This window comes from Bos grunniens, chromosome 1, assembly GCF_055505025.1.
Source record: "Bos grunniens cultivar Pamir isolate PY7600 chromosome 1, Bosgru_T2T1.0, whole genome shotgun sequence".
Taxonomy (NCBI): Eukaryota; Metazoa; Chordata; class Mammalia; order Artiodactyla; family Bovidae; genus Bos; species Bos grunniens.
Genome location: NC_141165.1, coordinates 272479 through 293605, shown reverse-complemented (window position 1 = coordinate 293605; position 21127 = coordinate 272479). Strand labels below are relative to the sequence as shown.

At 49.1% G+C, this 21127-nt stretch overlaps 1 protein-coding gene and 1 long non-coding RNA gene across 9 annotated transcripts in view; one reads left to right on the top strand and one right to left on the bottom strand.

The window, feature by feature from the left end:
• KAT2B (lysine acetyltransferase 2B) overlaps positions 1–21127 on the top strand; it is a 97405-nt gene that overhangs the window by 18868 nt on the left and 57410 nt on the right. For 7 of the 8 annotated variants that reach the window (XR_015144873.1, XM_086346610.1, XM_086350232.1 and 4 more), the window contains exon 2: positions 7249–7375. Coding sequence is in view for 6 of the 8 variants with exons in the window: in XM_086346610.1 (XP_086202736.1) it covers positions 7249–7375 (127 nt within the window). In the remaining 2 variants the exon portion in view is untranslated. Of the gene's footprint in view, positions 1–2003; positions 2984–7248; positions 7376–21127 lie in introns of those variants that run through there. The other variant, XM_086351087.1, reaches the window with a different exon arrangement.
• LOC147378831 (uncharacterized) lies at positions 186–4559 on the bottom strand. Its single transcript, XR_015146502.1, has 2 exons — positions 4353–4559; positions 186–3757 (listed from the first exon to the last, which is right to left on the bottom strand). It is a non-coding gene; the product is annotated as an uncharacterized LOC147378831 (long non-coding RNA).

Sequence of the window (21127 nt, the reverse complement as noted above, 5' to 3'; positions counted from 1 at the left end):
GCCCTGCACGTGGCTGACACAGCTTTCCCACTTCAGGGTTTCTCTGTCCTCCCTCCCTCCACCCTTCTCTTAGTTTTCATGGAATTTTTCTGTTTATTTGGGAAAAGTCTCAGTCCTTCTGAACAAAAGAAACAAAAACCTACTTTGTAAAAGCTACTGGGTTCCCAAGACTCAGCGTTAGCCAATTTTGAAAGAAAAGTCTTTTATTCAGTTACTTTCTAAATCATTGGAGTTTCTTGTTGTGCAATTTATTAAGCTCTTCTGTCACAAGTGGCTTCAATGTGGGGGGTGTAGCCTTTTATTGAGTAGGGGGAATGCAAGGGTCTTGGGAGGACTCTCCCTGCTGTGAGGTTCATGACCTACCCACTTCTCAGGCCCCCAAGAACATGGCAGTCTTCTGTGATATTAAGAAGAGGCATCAACTTTTAACTTCCGGACTCTAAGTCTGTTGCAATCATGAGGTTAAGATTTTTATCTCTGAAAATCCATATCCTTTCTCCAAGAACTGGAAGCTTGTTCCTGTCTTGGCTTGAACCTCAGTGAGGGGAGGGGGCTTATAAGCAGCACCACAGGGACAAGGGTGTTGGATCCTGGAATTCTTACACGTGGTTTATGATAAGGATGTGGTTTCTACCCTCTCTCTGTGTGTACTGAGCCTCTGTTACTGTTGTTGGAATCTCTCTGGAATTATGTTTTTTCGTTCAGAGGAATCAATGTTAAAGAAAATCAGCAATCAGCCCATGAATATGAACTCCAGAGAAGAATACAGAATACAAAGGGAATGTCCCTTCCCCTCCCCAACTTTCACCCCCCCCCCAAAGTGTGTATCTTTCTAGTCCTCTGCATATCCGCATTCCTACATTTGAAATTGCTTATGCGTTTAACAAACACACATCAAATTCTGCTCCGTATTATTCTGTGGGCTTGTCTTTGCTGCCATCTACTAGGACCTAGAGAGGTTCCTTGTCAGCACAAATATTTAGCCTTATTTTTTTTAAACCATTAAAAAATGAAGTATAGTTGATAAATAATATTGTTGTAGGTGTAAGCAAGGTGAATCAGTTACATATATATATCTTCACACATTTAAAAGATTCTTTCCCCATAGAGTCATTAGAGGGTGTTGAGTAGATCCCTGTGCTATTCAGGAGGTGCTCGTTAGTTACTCCTTTATATGTAGTGTGTGTAGATGTCAATCCCAGTCTCCCAGTTTATCCCTCCCCCCTTCCCCTGCTGGGAACAGTAAGTTTGTTGTCTACATCTGTAACTCTATCTCTGTTTTGTAAATAAGTTCATTTGTACCTTTTTTTTTAAGATTCCACATATAAGTGATATCATATGGTATTTATGTGTCTCTGACTTACTTTACTCAGTATGACAATCTCTAGGTCTATCAATGTTGTTGCAAATGGTATTCTTTCTTTTTTATGGCTAACATTCCATCGTGTATGCTTGTTTTTGTTCTCTCGGTCAGTCGTGTCTGACTCTTTGCGACCCCATGGACTGCAGCACGCCAGGCCTCCGTCCTTCACCATCTCCCAGAGTTTACTCAAACTCATGTCCATCGAGTCAGTGATGCCATCCAGCCCTCTCATCCTCTGTCGTCCCCTTCTCCTCCTGCCCCCAATCCCTCCCAGCATCAGGGTCTTTTCCACTGAGTCAGGCGGCCAAGGTATCGGAGCTCCAGCTCCAGCCCTTCCAGTGTGCATTGTGCACATGTACCACATCTTTTTTTATCCATTCTTCTGTCGATGGACATTTAAAGTGCTTCCATATCTTGGCTATTGTAAATAGTGTTGCAGTGAATGTTGGGATGCATATATCTTTTTTGTTGTTTAATACTGAGCAAGTGACTTCAAGTTAGGAATAACTTTTTTTTTTAATTAGAGGATAATTGCTTAACAATGTTGTGTTAGTTTGCATGTATCTTTTAAATTAGTTTTCTCCAGATTCATGCCCAGGAATGGGATTGTTGATCATGTACGTGAGGAACGTCACTTTTCATTTGTAAGCTGACCAGTCTTTGGTTCAGTAAGTGCTGTGATTCCACAGTGGTCGGGACCAGTATCTTCAAGCTACTTTCACTGGTTGCATCCTCTTCAGGTCCTTGCTTTAAAGTATTAACTGTCATAGCTGATCAGAACTTAGAGAGCTCTGGTTTCAGCTAATCCTTCACCTAACAGGGCTCTCCTAGCATGTTACCAGCAAGCATCTTCATTACCACTTCCATCCACTCAGCGCCTACCCACCTTCATTCCTTAGTGCCTCTAACAGCCTTGCGGGATGGATATTTTGTGCTCCTTTCGTAGATTAGGAAGCTTAAGGTTAAGGGGTTTACCCCAGGTTCATACAGTTAGCAGACTTTAAAGTTAAGATTTGAAATTGCCTTTACATCGCTCCAGGCCCACCCTCCTGACAGAGCTTTGCTACTGTGTGCTGTCCCCTGCCGCCTGTCTGCCAACCTAAGCCCAGGATGAAACACTTGGCTGGCAAACACATTCCTTGCCCCGTCGCTGCTATGGGCTGGTCCGGGGCAGATGCCGGGGGCCGCGGGGAAGCGGCTGAGTCCTCCCGGACGCGCTCCGCCTTCCCCAGGTTCCTGCCAGCCTCTGGCGCGGAGCGCGGTCCTGCCTTCCCCCTGCCCTCCCCGCTGGCTCTATCCCTGCCTTCTGCGCGCCTTCAGGCTCGGAGGAAGCATATCCTGAAGGAAGATCCCGTTCCTGGGACTTGGCTGCAGGAAGATCCAGTCTGGGAGAATTTAATCATTCGCTTAGAGAAGACGGAGGCCTGCTTCCCTCTGGCGCTGTCCGCACTCCCAGACGCCACTTTACTTCTCTGAGGAAGTTCTCCAGTGACTCCAGGGCTTCTTAAGGCCGAACGCCACTGGGCTGCATCTTCATCTCCTGTGAAGAGAGGGTTCTGGTGTCTCAGCATGCAGGCTTGTGATGTGAGGGATGCGCAGAAGGTGCTCAGGATTTGAACAGTGAGTACACGGCACGTGAGGAGCAGGAGAGGCTCAGGGTTTGCCTCCTTTCCCCTCTCCTCCCTGTGCATGTCGCCCCCCCCGCCCTCCAAGCGCAGGGAGCCCGCCTGTAGCCGGGTCTCGTGAGCTGTGCCGTCTGCGTGCCGTGGGAGGAGCTGCAGGGAGGCCCCATCCCAGGCACGGCCACGGGCTTTCTTACCTGTGGACTCAGATTTTTGCCGCAGAAAGTGCTGTCTTGGGGTGATGGCTGTCCTCTTAGCCGTGGAGGGAACAGAGTTGATCAGGCCTGTTGGCGGCCTCCCCCGCGTCCTCGTAATGAGGACCCTCATGCCTAACCAGGTCAGCGTCTCTCTGAGTGTCTGGAGTGACAGATGCGGCCTTTGGTGGCTTTAATTCTGGTGCACACGGAGCTCCTGCCTCGGTACTTCCTTCCCGGGGCTGGCCTGCCCGTGAAGCAGACTGCGGCTGTGGTTACTTTCGTGACCAGGCAAAAATCCATCGTGTCTGTGAAAAGCTGCAGAGGTCGCTGAGGCAGACTGAGGACAGTGCACTTCTGTCATTATCCGCTTGACCCCACACCCAACACAAGCCCTCGGCATTGCTAAGTCAGGAAACCCTTGACTGGCAGCTTGGCATCTTTATGACAGTTCAGGGAGCATGCTGCGGTCTCTTGGTGGGCCTTCCTTTCTGTCCAGGTATCAGAGATTTATAAATGCTGGGTCGTATTTGTTGTTAATGTGTTTCCCCGTGTGATAAGAGCATCGTTATCCTGGACTGGAAGTTAAAAGCAGAAGGAAGTAAGACGATTTACTGATACAGATTAGTGACAGGAAAGTGGGTGGATTCCCCCCTCCCTGCACCCCCATGATTGCTATTTAAGGAAAAAAAGAGAGTGGGGATGGTTGGCCCTAATGACTAAAGGAAAGAGTGAAAGAGAAAGAAAATGTTTGCAGACACCCTGCCTCAAGCCCTGTGTTCTGTCTCCATCCCTGTTTGAAGCCCGGAGGACCCTCCTTGAGAGGAAGAGAAGAGACGAGTAAGCAGGCTGGCGTGTTGTCGTTCTCAGGAGGCCTTCCCTGTGGGGTCCCCCTGCAGCTCTCCGCTTTCCGCCCTGAGCTCCGCCCGCCCTGGCCGCTGCACTCTGTTGAGCAAACCAGGCATGGTTGCCTTTGCACAGGTTGTTCCTTCTTCCTGGGATGCTCTTGTGCCAGCGAGCTTCATCGTCAAACCTTTGCTTAAATGCCCCCGTCTGTAAAAGTCCCGGCTAAAACCGTACGTTTGACGTCTCTGTTCCCAGACCTTCGTGACCCGCCGTCCGCCTTTCTCTCCCAGCACCACCCGTCTCTGCCAGCCTGTGCGCTGTGCTCACCCGTGCTGCCCGTCCGCCGTCCCCAGCGCCCCCGCGGCTGCTCCCCCGGGCCCGGCAGGGTCTCCTTGACTCCTTCCATACCCGGCAAACGTAGCCGGCAGAGAGTAGACCCTCGGTGCCTGTCGTGAGTCCTTGGCTTGGGATGTAGTTCTCCCGACTCCAGGTTTCTCCTTTCAGGTCTGGCACGCCCTCCTCCAGTGGCTTCTTCTGTCATCGTTTGCTTTTCTCTACCCAAAAGCCTTTTTTGGAAAGGGCAGCTGAATCAGACCAACTGCTCAGAACAGCTGGAGGCGGGGCTGCTGGCCCACCAAGAGGAGAAGAGGAGTGGATTGGGGGGGTCTCCTCCCAGCTCTCGAGATTGTAGGGTGCTTTCTGGGGAGCAGACTCTCATGAACATCACCTCAGGAACATGGCTTTGGAGACTGTGTCTCTAAGAGGCAGATGGCTTTCCTCAGAGGATTTCAGGGCCTGGTTTAGATTAGTATCAGAGCATGTGGGTAACGGTAGGCCCTGCCTGGTGCCTGGCCAGACCGAAGAGGGTCCCTAGAGCTAGGCACTGGGGGCTGCTTTGCTGGGGTCGCTGGTGGAAGGTCCTTCCTCAGCCCATCCTCACTGTGAGGAGCAGCCAGGTGGGGCCTGCCAGGTTCCACGCGCCCACGGGGAAGGGCTTACCATCAAACGCAGGTTTTTCTTATTGCATCTTGACCCTTCCTGCCTCACCAGTTTATTCTTTCTTTTCTTACTCTCCTCTACATGCACACACTTCAGAAACTATTCCTATCTTGGAGAATTTTCTGTGTGAGGTCAAGGCAGCAGCCGTTCTGAAATTTTCAGACTTCTGTTAACTTCAGCCATCTGGTACACCAGGGGCTGGGGGGGAGGGGCAGAGGTGGGGCTAGGAGATCCAAACCTGGGAAAAAAGACGTCTGAGGGGACGAAAGAGCTAACAGAGCCCAAGTACAAAAATCTATCGCAGTTTATTTAAAGGCCAGTACTGTCCAGGAGAAACGTAGTGTGAACCACGTGTGTCATTTTAAATGTTCTGTAGCCACATTTCGGAGAAGGCAATGGCACCCCACTCCAGTCCTCTTGCCTGGAAATCCCATGGACGGAGGAGCCTGGTAGGCTGCAGTCCATGGGGTCGCGAAGAGTCGGACACGACTGAGCGACTTCACTTTCACTTTTCACTTTCATGCATTGGAGAAGGAAATGGCAACCCACTCCAGTGTTCTTGCCTGGAGAATCCCAGGGACAGCGGAGTCTGGTGGTCTGCTGTCTATGGGGTCGCACAGAGTCGGACACGACTGAAGTAACTTAGCAGCAGCAGTAGCCACATTAAAAAAGAAAAAAGAAACTGGCCAAATGGATTTTAATATCTCTTAACTCCCTGTATCTAAAATATTGACATTTCAGCATGTAACGAATATGAAAGCTGTCGAGGTTGTTTCTGCTCCAGTCTTCTAAGTCTGTTGTGTACCTTGCATCTCCAGTGTTTCCGTGTGCACAGACCACAGTGCAGGGGCCCGGTAGCCACTTGTGACTCCTGTGTTGGATGGTGTACACAGAAGGCTCTTACCCAGAGTGAATCAGCCTGTGTTTCATGTTGTTTTAGCAATTCGTATTTTTGATTTCTCAGCCATAGAAGATTTCAAGCTTTCAATAAGAGAGGGCTGGCGTGGTCAAGGATAGAGTCACTGGATGGAGTAAAGGTTGGAGTCATTCAGTACAAGCTTTCCACGTTTCCCTCCACACCTTATGACCGGTGAAGACCCAGAGTGGTACTCGGTAGAATAATCGGGAATAATCGATACCTTTCCACTCTTGTCCTCAGCTTTATAACCCAGGTCATCACAGAAACACTTGAGCATTTTTGCTGTTTTCTAAGAAGGTGGGGAAATGTGCAAAGTGGGAAAAGTTTAAGAAAGATGCTGTCAAGCGTTACTAAAAAGTGCTCTGGCGTGGGAGACCGGGGAGATTCTTGGGAGGGAGAACTCGCGGCCTCCACAGAGAACCCTCTCCCTGTGTACAGCTCAGGGCCCACGGGGGACTGGGAGGAGCCGGCAAGGGAGTGGGAGGAGCCCGCGGGGGGGTGGGAGGAGCCGGCGAGGGAGTGGGAGGAGCCCGCGGGGGAGTAGGAGGAGCTGGTGAGGGAGTGGGAGGAGCCGGCGAGGGAGTGGGAGGAGCCCGCGGGGGGAATGGGAGGAGCCGGCGAGGGAGTGGGAGGAGCCCGCGCGGGGACTGGGAGGAGCCAGCGTGAGCCGGCGAGGGAGTGGGAGGAGCCCGCGGGGGGAATGGGAGGAGCCGGCGAGGGAGTGGGAGGAGCCCGCGCGGGGACTGGGAGGAGCCAGCGTGGGAGTGGGAGGAGCCCGCGCGGGGACTGGGAGGAGCCAGCGAGGGAGTGGGAGGAGCCCGCGGGGGGAGTGGGAGGAGCCGTCGAGGGACAGGGAGGAGCCAGCGAGGCGTCCTAACCTGCTGTGTTCCTCCTGTGGCCCCGGGGTCCCTGACCCCGTCAGTCCCTTGGGCAGAGCTGTCGCCGGAGCCCCACATGTTGCCGGGACCTCAGGAGTCTGGCTTTTCCCTTCGGAAAGCTTGATGGATGGACTCTGTAGATGCTCGCTGGGGGCTGTGGTACCAGAGCGGAGGGCACAGTCCTCTCTTTGTGAGGCAGGATCAGCGGAAAAGAAACCAAAACCCAAAAAGCAACGACAAAATAATATGTCTGAGTCACACACCCTCTTTGCATTTTTTTCTGCTTTTGTTTCCTGCTAATACAGAGAACATAATAAGTCAGGAGTGGGAAGGTTGCTGTCCTGTGACTGGTGTGTGTTACTTATGTGTAAAACGTTCAGTTCCTTGCTGTCTGGTATTTAATTTTCTTTCTTTATTCGTTTTTTAGGCAGAGGAATCTTGTAAATGCAATGGCTGGAAAAACCCCAATCCTTCGCCCACGCCCCCCAGAGCCGACCTGCAGCAGATCATCGTCAGCCTGACGGAGTCCTGCCGGAGCTGCAGCCATGCCCTCGGTGAGTCCCGCACCTCCGGGAGACCAGCGGTGTCCCCTGAGACTCTGCCCTGCTGGGCTCGGCGGGTTAGCCAGACTTGTACACCTCGCCTCTGAGGAGGCCGCAACACGACCCCTGAACCTCCTGGTGCTGCTGGGAGGCTTCTCGTGGGAGGCGAATCATGCCCCGTGTGCCCTCATTCTTATTTTTCTTGAATTTATCGCCTGTGCCGGGTCTTCGCTGCGGCTCAGGCTTTTCTTGAGCTGTGGCAAGCAGAGCCTGCTCTCTGATCGCGGTTCGAGAGGGCTTCCCATCTGGCGGCTCCTCTGGACGGGCTTCAGCTGTTGGGCTCAGGAGTTGTGACACTCGGGCTTAGCCCATCTGGCGCGCGGCATCTTCTGGGAGCGCGGCATCTTCTGGGATCCGGGCTCGCACTGTGTGTCCTGCGAGCGGATTCTTGGCATTCTCCACAGCCGCTTTCATCCCTTTTTGTCTCCGCTCACTTTTCCCAAGAGCTGGGCTGACCGCTGACGGGGGCGGGGCAGGGGATTGCCAAATGGGACAAAACGTGGCCGCTGAACTAGTTAGGATAATACGTAGCATGTCCTGATTCACTCTGATTTTTTTTTTTTTTAATTCTTTTCTGATTCCCTGAACTTTCTGGGAGTGCTTCATTTTATCTTCATATTCTTTAATTTCCTGGGTCTGCTATCTCTTTTCTTCCTTGGAATTGTGTTTGGTAAATATTTACTTGTCTCTTCCCTTTCAACGTTCTTATCTGTCCCTGCAAGCTAATCACTGTCAGCCTAGCCAGACTCTGCCGAGTTAGTTACCAGGACTGTGGTAATATAGTCTGTGTCCTGATACTAGTTTTAGGACAAACATTTTCTTTTTAAATTATATTCTGTCTGAGTGGATAAAGGTTACTGAGTAGTTTTCCCTAGATATTCAAATTCAAATTCACAAGGGATCCTGGACTGTTGTCCATACTTTTCTGCCTTCAGTCATCCGGTCTTCGAATGGCGCCCCGGCCACACAGCCTAATATACTTTTATCTTTTCCACCTGCCCCCTTATGAGGGGTGGGTGCTCTTAGCCATCATCTTTCTCTCAAGCTTCCCGCTCATCTCAGATGGAGCATCAGCCTTCGTTAGCCAGCAGTTAGGTCTAGTTTGAAGCGTGATTGTGTGTTCAGCTAGAGAGGGTTTCAGTCTGTATAGAACAAAGTAGGAAATAGTGCGATCTCCTCAGGAAGTTACCACACCAGAGTGACCTGAGGAAAGGAACTGGAGACACTCAGTTACCACACCAGAGTGACCTGAGGAAAGGAACTGGAGACACTCAGTCTCATGGGAGGTGTAAATGCACCTACAGTCACATCACCGTGTTGATTTAACTGGCGTCTCTTCTGGCTCTTGAAGCAGCCAGTGCAAAGCAAAGAGGCCAAGAGTCACAGGACCGTCTTTGCTTGTAACTCACCTTTTCCACAGTCATCCCTGAGTGATGCCCTTTAGAATTGCCTCAGGGAATGTGACACAATAGAGCTCCTCAAACACTGGACTTGAACTGGACTTGGTATTGATTGGGAAATCCTATTATCCTTCACCAATTAACATTTAAAAACAGAGTCTTCTTTCTTATTTAGCTGAGCAGATTGTCTTTTCCGAGCACACAGGAATGCCCAAAGGCAGAAACAGCCTTTCTCAAAGAAAAGCTGACTTTGTTCTCTTTTATATTTCTTAACAAGCTGTGAAAACAAATACCCGTACTGTACTATACATAATTGAGAATGGGAAAAAGGGTACACATCCTTTTTAACCTGACAAACCCATGCCAGAAAGTGAACCTAACTGTAAATTGGATGTGCCTTCAGATTAAAAGGGCAGCTATTAGAGCCGTATTCATGATACTGAAAAACTAAAACAACCTAAATATCCCAATGAAAGAGGTCCTTGGTTGAATTATGAAATTCACTGTTCAGTTCAGTTGCTCAGTTGTGTCCGACTCTTTGCGACCCCATGAATTGCAGCACCCCAGGCCTCCCTGTCCATCACCAACTCCCGGAGTTCCCTCAAACTCACGTCCATCGAGTCAGTGATGCCATCCAACCATCTCATCCTCTGTCGTCCCCTTCTCCTCCTGCCCCCAATCCCTCCCAGCATCAGAGTCTTTTCCAATGAGTCAACTCTTCGCATGAGGTGGCCAAAGTACTGGAGTTTCAGCTTTAGCATCATTCCTTCCAAAGAAATCCCAGGGCTGATCTCCTTCAGAATGGACTGGTTGGATCTCCTTGCAGTCCAAGAGACTCTCAAGAGTCTTCTCCAACACCACAGTTCAAAAGCATCAATTCTTCGGCGCTCAGCTTTCTTCACAGTCCAACTCTCACATCCATAGATGACCACTGGAAAAACCATAGCCTTGACGGACCTTTGTTGGCAAAGTAATGTCTCTGCTTTTGAATATGCTATCTATGTTGGCCATAACTTTCCTTCCAAGGAGTAAGCATCTTTTAATTTCATGGCTGCAATCACCATCTGCAGTGATTTTGGAGCCCCAAAAAATAAAGTCTGATTGTGGCTATTAACAAAAGATGTATTTTCCAACATGCAAAGACATTCTTAACATATAGTTAATGAAAAAAGCAGGCTAGAAAGCAGCTTATTTGAAGGTTTTATGATTTTGGACAAAATGGCAAGATCCACCAGCCTAAGTTAAAATCCCAGCTCAACAACCAGTAGCTGTAAGCTGGGACATATTATTTAATTTGCCTGGATCTCTAGTTTTTCAGTTCTGAAATGGAGTCAGTGGTAGTATTTACCTCATGGGCGTGTTTGAGGAGTAAATGAATTAACTCCAATCAAAATTTTAGCACAGTCCCTGGCGGAAAATTCGTTATTCCTCTTGTTGGAGTTCTTTACTTCAAACAATGGATGGGAACTCTGTCCAGCTTAAAGGAGAAAACCGTGTTTGTAAGAAGGGTACTGGTTGCTTTCACAAGCTGGAGACAGAGAAATTAGGAGTCAGTCGGGTCCTGGGATCCCAGCTGCAGGAATTCAAAGTCCTCTGTCCAGGACCCTGGATGATTCCCATCCACTACCTGGAGAAGTCTCTTGAGAGTCCCTTGAACTGCAGGGAGATCACACTGGTCAAGTCTAAAGGAAATCAGCTCTAAATATTCATTGGAAGGACTGATGCTGATGCTTCAGTGGTTTGGCCACTTGATGCAAAGAGCCCACTCATCGGGAAAGACCCTGATGCTGGGAAAGACTGAAGGCCAAAGGAGAGGGCAGCAGAGGATGAGATGGTTGGATGGCATCACCGACTCGGCGGAGAGGAATCTGAGCGAACTCCAGGAGGTAGTGTAGGACAGGAGCTGGGTGTGCTGCAGTCCCTGGGGTTGCAAAGAGTGGGACACACTCAGGGACTGAACAACAGCCACTGCCCTGCCCTGGTTGGGGATTTAAGTCTTCAGAGGAGGGGCTGTGTCATACAAGTATCCGTTACTTGCCCGGCCCAGAGTTTGACCCTCCCACTGAGAACCACCTGGAAGGCGGCGCTTCCCGAAGCGGGGGGGGGGGGGGGGGGGAGGCCCCCCGCCTGGAGAGCAGCCCTGCACATCGCCTATGATCAGGCCGGAGGCCGTGATACACGTTTCAGTAAACAGACTGGATTGTCCAGAGGGTGTATGTTGAGTTGCTGCTGACAGTGGTTTTCTGAGGGCGTTGGGGTTGTGGGCATTTAAAAAATATTTTCCCTCTTTCCTTCCTTCTGCTCCGCATTCGGTCACTTCCTTAAAATTGAAACGTCTGCACATGTTCAAGTGCTCTTGGGATTATCACCAGAATGCCGGAGTCTGTTTATTTGTCCTGGTGTCAGGGCTCTGACACTAGGAAGCTTCCTCTTTTAGAAAGAGGACTATGCCCCCCTCCCTCCTCCCTCCTTTTTTTAAAAAAACTTATTATTGTGGAAACTTTCATGTATACGTAAAGGAAGGAAGGATCATTTAATATAATAAAGAGCCTTGTATCCGTCACCCAGCTTTAACAATGATTAACATGTGACAGTTTCCCTCTCTCCCTTTTTTGGGCCAGAGTGTTTTCTTTTAAGCAAGGCATCTTTTCTGATTCCTGCAGATTGCTTCTTTTTCTTTATGATTTCTTTGTCTTTGGCGGTGCTGGGTCTTCATCGCTGTGTGCGGGCTCTCTAGTTGTGCTGAGCGGGGCTGGCCTGCAGAGTGTGGGCTTGCTACTGTGGAGCCTCTCCTGTTGCAGAGCGTGGGCTCTAGGCTCACGGGCTGCAGTGGTTGCTGCTGCATGCAGGATCTTCCCAGGCCAGGGATCGAACCCGGCTCCCCTGCATTGGCAGGTGGGTTTTTGTCCACCCCGATTACTTCTTAAGTATTAACAACAGTGTAGAGGGTCAGGGTGTCATGGAAGCTTGAATTTTCAAAACCTTTCCATCTGTGTGCACCGTGCTGTTTTCACAGTCACTATTCTGAGCCTGGGGAATTTGGATCCTACAATACGTGTAATGTTCTCAGACTTGTCAAAACAAAGCATCCAGGCCTACCGATTGATAGGGTCTGCTCTGTTGATTTGCTGTTGGGTGTCCTTTGGTTCAGCCAGACACGCTCTTTTGACATTGAGCTCTGGTTTCACACGGTCTCTTGACAGTGACTTGCACCCCGGGCATCCTTGGCCTGCCTTAATTTGATACTCTCTGTGTCTCCTGGGTGTAAATCGCAGGGCCCACAGTCTGATTACACAGAACGTTTGATTGGGAGTTAGAAGCGACTCTAGGCCTGGCTGGGCAGGTTACCTGCCCCCTAACCACTTTGCTGTTTAGAATCTTCACCACAGAATGGAGCTTGCTACATTTGTCTAATGAGCATTTGAATTGTAGCTGCTCCAAATTGAGATGAGCTGTAGGTGTGAAATCCAGGCCAAATGTTGAAGGTTTTGTATGAGAAAAAGTGAGATATTTCATTAATTTTGATTACATGGTGAAATGATATTTTGGATATATTCGGTTAATAAAATGTATAAAGATTCTTCAAATTAATCTCACCTGTTTCTTTTTTCTTTAATGTTGCTACTGGAAAACTTAAAATCATGTGTGTCAGCATTGTATTTCTGTTGGATGGCGTAGGCCCAGAACATTCTACTCCATTCTCTGAAGTTATTTGATATTTGGGATTGTTATAATTACATCCAAAGTTTGACAAAGGGGCCTAACAGAGCACTTCGTTTGGCCCAACACATTTCCTTACTTTAGTATTAATCAGAATTTCTTATTTTGGGACTGCTTGTTTAAGTGGCAGCCTCCCTCTATGACCAGGACACGAGGAAACACCCATTGTGATCACAACACAACTGGGATTTTTGTTGTCTTTTAGAGTCTGTTGTTGTGAACTGTGCTGAGACATACTGCTTATTAAATTTGAGTAGTGATAATGTTTTACAGGTTTATGGAGATTTCTTATTGTTTTGTTTTTTAATTTATTTATCTTTGGCTGAGCTGAGTCTTCCTTGCCGTGTGGGCCTTTTTCCAGTTCCCGAGCGGGGGCTCCTCTCCGGCTGTGACGCTCAGGCCTCGCACTGGGGTGGCGTCTCCTGTTGCCGAGCGCCATCTCTGGAGCAGGGCTCAGTAGTTGCGGCTCCTGAGCTCAGTCACCCTGCGGTATGTGCGGTCCTCCCAGACCAGGACTGAAGACCACGGCGCCGTCAGGGAAGCCCCTGATTGTTCTGTTAATGCCATCAGATTTTCCTGATACACACATGTATTTAAACATCAAAAAAGTGGAAATTGGTGTTTATTCGACCTGGGTTCGATCCCTGGGAAGATCCCCTGGAGAAGGGAAGGGCTGCCCACTCCAGTATTCTGGCCTGGAGAATTCCATGGACCGTGTAGTCCATGGGGTTGCAAAGAGTCGGACACGACTGAGTGACTTCCATTTTCACTTGTGGTTATCTCTGCTTACCTGCTTGTTTACGGTAGAAACTTTCCAAGCAAAGTAAAGACCAGCATTAACAGTTACACCAGACTTGTTTCTTGAGCAGCGTAGCTTACCACCTGCGTTTTTCTAATGGACTGTTGAAGCTGATCTGGCGTTTGTACCCCAACATCAAATTAAATCTCGGAAACTTTTGGAGATTTGGAGATTTTGGAAATTTTGGAAAGAGTTTTGGGTGAAGTAGCAGAGAATAGCTTTATTGATTTGTCAGGCAAAAGGGGACACAGCAGGCTAATGCCCTAAAAACTGTGTGTTTCCACCTGGCAGGTAGCGCGAAGTTTTACAGTAATGGTTCAGAGGGAGCCATCAGCTGGAGGACCTTCTTCCGGTTGGTTGGTGGCGAGGTCATCGGGAGTTGGCATCAAAAGCCTTGTTCCAGCTGCTCTGGGGTCTGCATGCTTACGGGCAGCAAACACCTAACTTCTCCCACGTGGTGGGGGTTTCATAGCTGAAAGCTGCTCAGAGTCACTGCTGTGTACCGCGTGAGGGGTCCCGGGACCCTGCCTCCAGGCCGCCTTCTTTCTGACTGCTCCTCCCTTGCCTCGCATCCCCTCCCTTCCCTGACTAGCAGCTGTTTGAACCTGCTGTTTGGAATTTCTGGAAGGTCATAGAGGAGGAATGAAACCTGTTCCTGTAAGCAAGAGATGGGGACACGGGAAGGCTCTCCTGCCCGGGAGCCTCACAGGGTCCTGCCTGGAATCACAGGGGACCAAGCCCTCCTCTGTGTTCCCACCACATCGCGAGCCCCACACCACCTGGTACCCCGGGCCTTGTGTACACGTGTCCCTGGCAGATGCCACGTGACTGACATGTGGGGCCCAGCCAGACACAGACACAGCCACCTGGATCAAGTCTGCTTATTCCTCTCTGGAAGGGGCCCCTGTTTTTCTGTACGCTTTCTCCATGGCCTCAGAGTTGTCGGGAGCTGTGAGTCTGTGGCAGGATTCAGGGATAAAGCTGGTAGCATTTTGTGCTCACTTGGTATATCATTACTTTCCCAGCACCCTGAGGTCCTGAAGTCCTGGGATTGCTTTGAGCCCCCGGGGTCCTGAAGTCCTGGGGGATTGCTCTGAGCCCCAGGGTCCTGAAGTCCTGGGATTGCTCTGAGCGCCTGGGGTCCTGAAGTCCTGGGGGATCTCTCTGAGCCCCCGGGGTCCTGAAGTCCTGGGGGATTGCTCTGAGCGCCCCTCTCACCAGCTGGTCCTGTGCTCACACCTGCTGCAGCACCGGGAGCTGAGTCTCTTCTTGCACACCTGGCTTCCCACACAGGCGTGTGTGTGCGTGGTCAGTCGTGTCCTCGCAGTCAAATCCGGGCATGCTCTTCTGCTTCAGCCCACTGGGCGCCTATTCCTCTCAGGACGGAGCCCCCTGGGCTGAGTGTGTGAGGGTAAGGTGCCTGCCGGCCCGTCCTCCCCTCTGCCTTGCATGTGGAGGCGCACAGCGCTGGCCTTGACCTTCCGTCCTTCCCCGCAGGGGAGCCTGACTCGCCTCTGCGTCCTGGCTAACCCAGCCCTTGGTACAGAGAATCCAGACCTCCCTGTAGCTGCACTGCAGCAGTGCTCACCTCATTTAACTGTGGTCCTCTAACCATTGTTGCTTTTCTATGCTGGATGGACATGAAGGCAAAACAAGACCAGGAGCTGACTGTGGCTCGGATCATGAACTCCTTATTGTCAAATTCAGACTGAAATTGAAGAAAGTGGAGAAAACCACTAGACCATTCAGGTATGACCTAAATCAAATCCCTTACAATTATACAGTGGAAGTGAGAAATAGATTTAAGGGACTAGATCTGATAGAGTGCCTGAAGAACTATGGATGGAGGTTCATGACATTGTACAGGAGACAGGAATCAAGACCATCCCCAAGAAAAAGAAATGCGAAAAAGCAAAATGGTTGTCTGAGGAGGCCTTACAAATAGCTGAGAAAAGAAGAGAAGCTAAAGGCAAAGGAGAAAAGGAAAGATATTCCCATTTAAATGCAGAGTTCCAAAGAATAGCAAGGAGAGATAAGAAAGACTTCCTCAGCAATCAATGGAAAGAAATAGAGGAAAACAACAGACTGGGAAAGACTAGAGATCTCTTCAAGAAAATTAGAGATACCAAGGGAACATTTCATGCAAAGATGGGCTCCATAAAGGACAGAAATGGTAGGGACCTAACAGAAGCAGAAGATATTAAGAAGAAATGGCAAGAACACACAGAAGAACTGTACAAAAAAGATCTTCACGACCCAGATAATCACGATGATGTGATCACTCACCTAGAGCCAGACATCCTGGAATGCGAAATCAAGTGGGCCTTAGGAAGCATCACTACGAACAAAGCTAGTGGAGGTGATGGAATTCCAGTTGAGCTATTTCAAATCCTGAAAGATGATGCTGTGAAAGTGCTGCACTCAATATTTCAGCAAATTTGGAAAACTCAGCAGTGGCCACAGGACTGGAAAAGGTCAGTTTTCATTCCAATCCCAAAGCAAGGCAATGCCAAAGAATGCTCAAACTACCGCACAATTGCACTCATCTCACACGCTAGTAAAGTAGTGCTCAAAATTCTCCAAGCCAGGCTTCAGCAATACGTGCCCGTGAACTTCCAGACATTCAAGCTGGTTTTAGAAAAGGCAGAGGAGCCAGAGATCAAATTGCCAACATCAGTTGGATCATCGAAAAAGCAAGAGAGTTCCAAAAAAACATCAGTTTCTGCTTTGTTGACTATGCCAAAGCCTTTGACTGTGTGGATCACAATAAACTGTGGAAAATTCTGAAGGAGATGGGAATACCAGACCACCTGACCTGCCTCTTGAGAAACCTGTATGCAGGTCAGGAAGCAACAGTTAGAAATGGACATGGAACAACAGACTGGTTCCAAATAGGAAAAGGAGTACGTCAAGGCTGTATATTGTCACCCTGCTTATTTAACTTATATGCAGAGTACATCATGAGAAACGCTGGGCTGGAGGAAGCACAAGCTGGAATCAAGATTGCTGGGAGAAATCGCAATAACTTCATATATGCAGATGACACCACCCTTATGGCAGCAAGTGAAGAGGAACTAAAGAGCCTCTTGATGAAAGTGAAAGAAGAGAGTGAAAAAGTTGGCTTAAAGGTCAACATTCAGAATACTAAGATCATGGCATCCTGTCCCATCACTTCGTGGCAAATAGATGGGAAACAGTGGCTGAGTTTATTTTTCTGGGCTCCAAAATCACTGCAGATGGTGATTGCAGCCATGAAATTAAAAGATGCTTACTCCTTGGAAGGAAAGTTATGACTAACCTAGATAGCATATTCAAAAGCAGAGACATTACTTTGCCAACAAAGGTCTGTCTCGTCAAGGCAATGGTTTTTCCAGTGGTCATGTATGGATGGGAGAGTTGGACTATAAAGAAAGCTGAGTGCCAAAGAATTGATGCTTTTGAACTGTGGTGTTGGAGAAGACTCTTGAGAGTCCCTTGGACTGGGAGGAGATCCAACCAGCCCATCCTAAAGGAGATCGGTCCTGGGTGTTCATTGGAAGGACTGATGTTGAAGCTGAAACTCCAATACTTTGGCCACCTGATGTGAAGAGCTGACTCATTTGAAAAGACGCTGATGCTGGGAAGGATTGAGGGCAAGAGGAGAAGGGGACGACAAAGGCTGAGATGGTTGGATGGCATCACTGACTCGATGGACATGGGTTTGGGTGGACTCTGGGAGTTGGTGATGGACAGGGAGGCCTGGCATCCTGCGGTTCATGGGGTTGCAAAGAGTTGGAAACGACTGAGCAACTGAACTCAACTCAACTGACATGAAGGGGATTGAGTTTTTCCCTAGTTCCTGGTATGTTTAGTTCCTTGGGTATCACTGGATTTTTGCTAAAATATCCATTGCATTCACGGCCACTAAAAAGATGGCTGGTGGCGTTTATTCACAGAAGGGTTTTTATGGTTCATGATCGGTACCTGATCTATGCCGAGTGGTAGCTGCTAGCCATGTGTGACTGATGACCAGACTTGAAAGGTGGCTGTTCCAGTTGAAATGTGCTGCCCGTGGAGAATGCGAACCAGTCTTGAAGACTTAATATGAGAAAAGAATTTAAAATATTTTAATATTGAGTATGCATTGAGATAATTTGGTGTCCCCATGGACGGAAGAGCCTGGTAGGCTGCAGTCCATGGGGTCGCTAAGAGTCGGATAGGACTGAGCGACTTTACTTTCACTTTTCACTTTCATGCATTGGAGAAGGAAATGGCAACCCACTCTAGTGTTCTTGCCTGGAGAATCCCAGGGACGGCAGAGCCTGGTGGGCTGCCATCTGTGGGGTGGCACAGAGTGGGACATGGCTGAAGCGACTTAGCAGCAGCAGCAGGTTAGATACAGTGTATTACAATTGACTTCACCTGTTTCTTTTTACCTTTGTAAAAGTGGTTCCTAGGGGCTTCCTTGGTGCTCCAGAGGTTGGCCTGCCTGCTTGCACTGCAGGGGGCAGAAGTTCAGCCCCTGGTCGGGGAGCAAAGATCCTGCAAACTGTGCGGTTTGGCCAGATAGTTTTAATTAACATGTTCTTTGAACACCTATTAGAAAATGTTAACGTGGTTGCTAGAATATTTAAATGTGGTTAAATGTGGTTCTTGGGTTCCCCGGTGGTTCAGCTGGTAAAGAATCCATCTGCAATGCAGGAGATGTGGATTCGGTCCCTGGGTCAGGAAAATCCCTTAGAGCAGAGAATGGCAAGCCACTCCAGTATGCTTCCCTGGAGAATTCCATGGGCAGAGGAGCCTGACAGGCTCCAGTCCATGGGGTCGCAATGCCTGACACACACACACACACACCCACCCACCGACATGGTTCACATATTCCTTTGGATTGAGCTCTCTAGAGGGTTCTTACTCTTAAATGACCCTTTTTCTCCATTCCAGATGTGAGGTTACTGAAGATGAAACCACTTTTATTTTTTAAATTCTTTCATTAAAATTTTTTTTTTTACTGAAGTATTTGACTATGAAGGCTTACCACGTTGTGCTAGTTTAGGTGTACAGCAGAGTGATTCAGTTGTCCCTCTACCTGCCTACCCATCTATCCATCCATCTCTATAGTGTTGTGGATTCTTTTCTGTTACAGGAAATTACTTTTAAATTAGGAGACTTTTGCGTGTGGTCGGAAGCTGTCATTGAAGGACTTCATTTGATCTCTTCTAGCCTTGACCTCAGATTTCCAGGAACCGAATACGTATTTGAGCAGCTTGCGCATCCCCCAGATGCCGTGCCGCTTGCTTTCTGTCCAGTCCAGTCCAGAGGAACGAGCCGTGCTCTGGCCCCGCCACAGGGCCTGAGAACCGGGCTGCCCCGAGAGGAGGAGGTGCTTACTGGGGGCCAGGGCTGGAGGCGCGAAGGTCACGGCCCGTTCGGCGAGGCGCGGCGCTGGGGTCCCTAGCGGGTGGCTGTGGCCCCCTGGCGTCTGCGTTCTGACCTACTGCACCGTGACCACCGCCCCGCCGGGGAGACGCACGGTGGTCAGCCTGCCGCCCTGGATGCGCCTCTCGCCCTTCGCGTGGTGGACGCTGCAGGGACACCACTGCTGGAAGTGAGCCTGCCCCAAGTTGGGGGTTGGTCCTTCTTGGGTAATTATGTGGATGCTTTGTGCCAGGATCTCGGACGACGGTTTGAAATGAAAGCAGGGTCCTTTAGGTTTGACTATCAAATTCCAGGTGGAAGAAAGATTTTTCGGACGACAGTTTGAAATGAAAGCAGGGTCCTTTAGGTTTGACTATCAAATTCCAGGTGGAAAAAAGATTTTTTTAAAAAAAACTTTTCTTTGGAAATGTTTTCAAGCTTACAGAAAAGTGGTGAGAATAGTAACAAGGAACATCCCATGTATCTTTTGCCCAGATGTACCTGTTGGTAACATTTTGCCCTCTTTGCTTTGTCCTGTACTCTCACATGTGTGTGCACACGCCCACACTCACATATCACACGTGAGTCTGTGTGTGTATGTGTCTATTTGTATGTATTATACTTTTTCTGGATCATGTGAGAATAAGATGCATTTATATCATGGCTTTTTCCTCTTAAAATACTTAAGTATATATTTTCTAAAAATCAGGATATTCTTTCTTATAAAAAGTTTTTTGTTACTTTTTTGCCTGTGCTGCACAGCTTGCAGGATCCTCATTGCCCAGCCGCCGCTGCCCCCCCACCCCCCACCCCCTGCCACAACCTCTGGACTGCCAGGGGATTCCCGTATATTCTTTTACATAACCTCAGTTTAGTTACCAACTTCAGTAAATATTAGCATTGATGTAATACTTCATCTAGTGCTTGCTTGTGTTCCAATTTTAGAGTTGACCCAAAAATGTCTTTTAGAGCGTTTTTTCCTCTCCATTAAGCACCCAGCAGGCTAGGATCACATCTGTATGTAGTTGTCACGTGAAAATCAGACAGTGAGTCTCCTCTCCTCAGCACTTGCAGAAGCTTCTGACAGCAGATGCACAGGCTTTTCTACTCAGCTCTCCAGCAAACCCCGACGTTTGGCGTCCGGCAACTTAATTCCAGCACTACTTGCCTGTGATTAGCGCAGACCCCACAGGGGCCGGGGTCTGCACCCCCTTCAGATGCTGATCCCAAATTCAGGTCATCACCCGTCTTTCCCACTGGCCAGCTGTAAACTGGAGGTTCCTACTCCTGGGCTTTGATAACTTTGCGTAGTGGCTCACAGAACTCAGGAAAGCAGTCACTAGATTTCTGGTTTTTTCATAAAAGGATACAAGTCAGGAACAGCGGTGGAGGAGAAGCCTGGAGCAGAGTGGGATGCACAGAGCACCTCCACATCTCCAAGCGGGCCGCCTCCCAGCACCTCTCGGCTTCCCCTCCCGGAGCCCCTCAGTTCAGGGTTTGACGGAGGCCTCTTAGGCATGGTGGTCAGAGCATTGGCCGGTAGTGATTAGCTCAGCCTCCAGGCCCTCTCCCCTCCCGAGGTGGGGGTTCCAACCCTCTCCTCTCTGTGTGCTTCCCCTGCCCGCAGTCCCCATCCTTGGGGCTTTGCAAAAGCCACTCATGGAAACGCAGGTGTGGCTGGAATGGTCTTTATGAACAACAACAGACACTCCTTTCGCTTTATTGTTGCCATCATTTGTGCAATTCCAGGAGTTTTCGGAGCACTTTGCGAAGAAGACCAAACGTGTGTTTCTTGTTACAAGTCACAGTGTCAGTGCACGCCTCTCCCGTCTGCTCTGATGTGGACCAGCTCCTCCTCCCACCACCCTCCCTCTTTTTGTCTTTTATGATACTGATGTTTTGGTAGAGCAATGTTTTCAATTTTAAGACTAAACCTGTTAAAAGCTGGGAGAAAATACATTTTTTTCATCTTTTGATTCTACGGGAAACACCTTTGCAAGCAAGACCTTGAAGAAATGCCAGACATAGATTTGACTTTCTGAAAAATGTAAAATTCCTACATAATCAAACCACAAACCAACACACAAAAACCCCAACGAATCTGGGAGGACAGACAGAAAAAGACCCCCATCCTAGAAAAGCAGGCAGAGGACCTGAATAGGTAGCAAGCAAAAGAACAAACCCGAGTGGCCAGGAACACGGAAACGATTCCAGGGGCGTTCCCGTGAGTGCAGATCACAGCGGTGGGGGACTTTGGTTTTCAAAAGGCTGGTCGTGAGCAGAGTCTCCACTGTTAGCCAGTGTGGGGAGGGCTCTGTCTCAGCGCTCATGTGGTGGACTGGCACGGACTTTACTGGGAAGACAAATTAGGGAACATATATCAAAACTTTG